At 33.5% G+C, this 3,085-nt stretch overlaps 1 protein-coding gene across 1 annotated transcript in view; it reads left to right on the forward strand.

The window, feature by feature from the left end:
- The window catches only part of LOC111083974 (integrin alpha-PS1-like), a gene marked incomplete at its 3' end in the record, with an annotated part of 11,444 nt that extends 9,347 nt beyond the window's left edge, over positions 1–2,097 (forward strand). Inside the window, exons 7-8 of the mRNA XM_022380729.1 lie at positions 1,236–1,324; positions 1,943–2,097. Of these exons, the coding sequence (XP_022236437.1) occupies positions 1,236–1,324; positions 1,943–2,097 (244 nt within the window). The remainder of the gene's footprint in view (positions 1–1,235; positions 1,325–1,942) is intronic.
- Between the last annotated feature and the right edge of the window lie 988 nt (positions 2,098–3,085).

The raw sequence follows: 3,085 nt of genomic DNA on the forward strand, positions 1-3,085 counted from the left end.
ATAAGTGTAATCAATGTACCCCCACTAGTGTCAAGAAGGTTCAATGAGACACTTTGATCTGGGTTATAAGTGTCATCAACATACCTCCCACTAGTGTCAAGAAGGTTCAATGAGACACTTTGATCTGGGTTAGAAGTGTCATCAACGTACCCCACTAGTGTCAAGGTTTGTGTAATGCACTATGCTAAGCCCCATTCTCTAATTTTTACATGAATATTTCACAGACAACGAGGGAAACCCATTGGATATGCCATCCGACACATTACTATTTGGATCTTTCCAAATCAAATACAATGCTGAAAGACAACTTTTTATTATTCATGTTATTAACTGGACTGAATACTTCAGTCTAGAAGTTTTATTCTTTACATTAAATGACATTAAAACAAAACCTTGTCAAGTTAAAGCTGAGCTTATGGATACTGCAGTCTTCAGATAAATCACATGTCTCTATTGGTCTTGTTTTAAGTCAACATGATTAATACTTCCAATCCATCCTTGCTTATTGAAACACTAAGCTATCCATCCTTGTTCATTAAAACACTGTTATCCATCCTTGTTCATTAAAACACTGTTATCCATCCTTGTTCATTGAAACACTGTTATCCATCCTTGTTCATTGAAACCCTGTTATCCATCCTTGTTCACTGAAACACAATGTTATCCATCCTTGTTCACTGAAACACTGTTATCTATCCTTGTTCATTAAAACCCTGTTATCTATCCTTGTTCACTGAAACACGATGCTATACATCCTTGTTCACTGAAACACTATGTTATCCATCCTTGTTCACTGAAACACTATGTTATCCATCCTTGTTCACTGAAACACAGTGCTATACATCCTTGTTCACTGAAACACTATGTTATCCATCCTTGTTCACTGAAACATGATGCTATACATCCTTGTTCACTGAAACACGATGCTATACATCCTTGTTCACTGAAACACTGTGTTATCCATCCTTTTCCACTGAAATGCTGTGATATTTATTTGTTCATTGAAACACTTTGGTATTGATCTATGCTAATTTAATGCAACATTGATGGTTTATAGAGTTATTATTTTTGTTTCACATGAGCATAAATTGTCATTTTAAAATGTACCAATTCCATTTCCTGTTGTATTTGTGTGAGATAATTCAAATGTCATATATGTACTGAACTCTAAATGACTTTTTACAGGAAAGTTGTAGTAATCTTAAGATCTTGTATAATAATTACTTTTCCCCTAGATTTAGCTGTTGGAGCACCGTACGAAGGAACAGGAGTAGTGTACATCTACCTCGGATCAAAGACAGGATTGAACAAAGAGCCATCTCAGGTGAATTACTTAGAATGGGAAGGTTTTCATGGTGAAAATTAATGTTTCTCAACAAAGTTACTTCTTTCAAACGTGACAGTGTAATTGGATTCTGATACACCCTTGAGATCCAACAAAACTAAACCCTTACAATGACTAAGGACAGCCACTGAGTTTTGAATGTGCACCACTTTATTAAGGAATTTAATTCAGTAATTGGGCAAATCAAAACCTTTGGTTATTAGGTAATAGTTTTTTTTTTAATTGATGAGTAATATTTATTTTTTTCTCCAGTAGATTCAAGAAGCAGAAGATAAGTTTAAGAACAAAGAAAGTGTACTATTTTTTGTATTTCAATTTCTTGACATTTCTTCCTTTTTTTATGTGTGCACAACTAAAAGTAGAAGTAATCAATTCAAAAGCTTTTACATCCATCAGGAAATGGTGAACATCAAATTAAGTTTTTCTGAATCTGTAAGATTGATAATGAATTGAATTAATGGTGTAAAAAAAAAGACAGGATAATCTTATAAAATTTACATTTTAATATAGTGAATATATTCCACAGCATTTCCTTTTTTGAAATTTAGTGTTCAGTATTGGTGTTTAATTGACTCTACATTTTATATTTCTGTTTAGATAATTCAAGCTTCAGACTTTCCTAAGCAAGTGTTGTCACGTACCAACCTTGCAACGTTTGGTTACTCTATCTCAGGAACCTTAGATCTTGATGGGAATGGCTACCCAGATTTGTTGATTGGAAACTATGAGAGTGACACAGTGACTTTGTTATGGTAACTATGAGAGTGACACAGTGACTTTGTTATGGTAACTACAAGAGTGACACAGTGACTTTGTTATGGTAACTACGAGAGTGACACAGTGACTTTGTTATGGTAACTATGAGACTGACACAGTGACTTTGTTATGGTAATTACGAGACTGACACAGTGACTTTGTTATGGTAACTATGAGAGTGACACAGTGACTTTGTTATGGTAACTATGAGAGTGACACAGTGACTTTGTTGTGGTAACTATGAGAGTGACACAGTGATTTTGTTATGGTAACTACAAGAGTGACACAGTAACTACTAGACTGACACAGTGACTTTGTTATGGTAACTTTGAAAGGGAAGGGCATAGCTGTTCTGTTTTTATAAAGAATTAAAATGCTAGAATTTTCTAATGTTTTAATTTTTTATTTGTAAACAAAATACAGTTAATTCTCAAGTTATTGTTTAAAAAATAAAGTTTAGATCCACTGACAGGAAACAAGAAGTTATGTGGATATAGGTTTCACCATTTTCATGTTTCCTCTTCCTTCCAAGTTTTGTTTGTGAAAGAAACACCTACGTTGCTTGTTTTGTAGCAGAAGTTCCAAGTTGTTTCATGATGTAAGGTACCAGAAAAGGGTTAAAGTAATCTCCAGAGGTGATAAAGTCTTTGGATTAGTAAATCTTCTTTCAACATAACTTCTTGTTTTATATATTATTTTGGCTGATTTCTACATGATTTGATAAAATTTCTATTGTATAGAAAAAAAACAGCACTATTTGTTTTACTTCTTTTAACATTCTTTTTATCTTCCACAATCTTTTACCATTTCACCAATATAAATTTTTTCACAGAATTAACATAATACTGGGATAGACACCCTGTTCTTTATCTTGAGATTCAGGCTTGTTCACTGGATAGACACCCTGTTCTTTATCTTGAGATTCAGGCTTGTTCACTGGATAGACACCCTGTTCTTTATCTTGAGATTCAAGCTTGTTCACTG

This window comes from Limulus polyphemus, unplaced genomic scaffold (genome assembly GCF_000517525.1).
Source record: "Limulus polyphemus unplaced genomic scaffold, Limulus_polyphemus-2.1.2 Scaffold12504, whole genome shotgun sequence".
Lineage (NCBI taxonomy): Eukaryota > Metazoa > Arthropoda > Merostomata > Xiphosura > Limulidae > Limulus > Limulus polyphemus.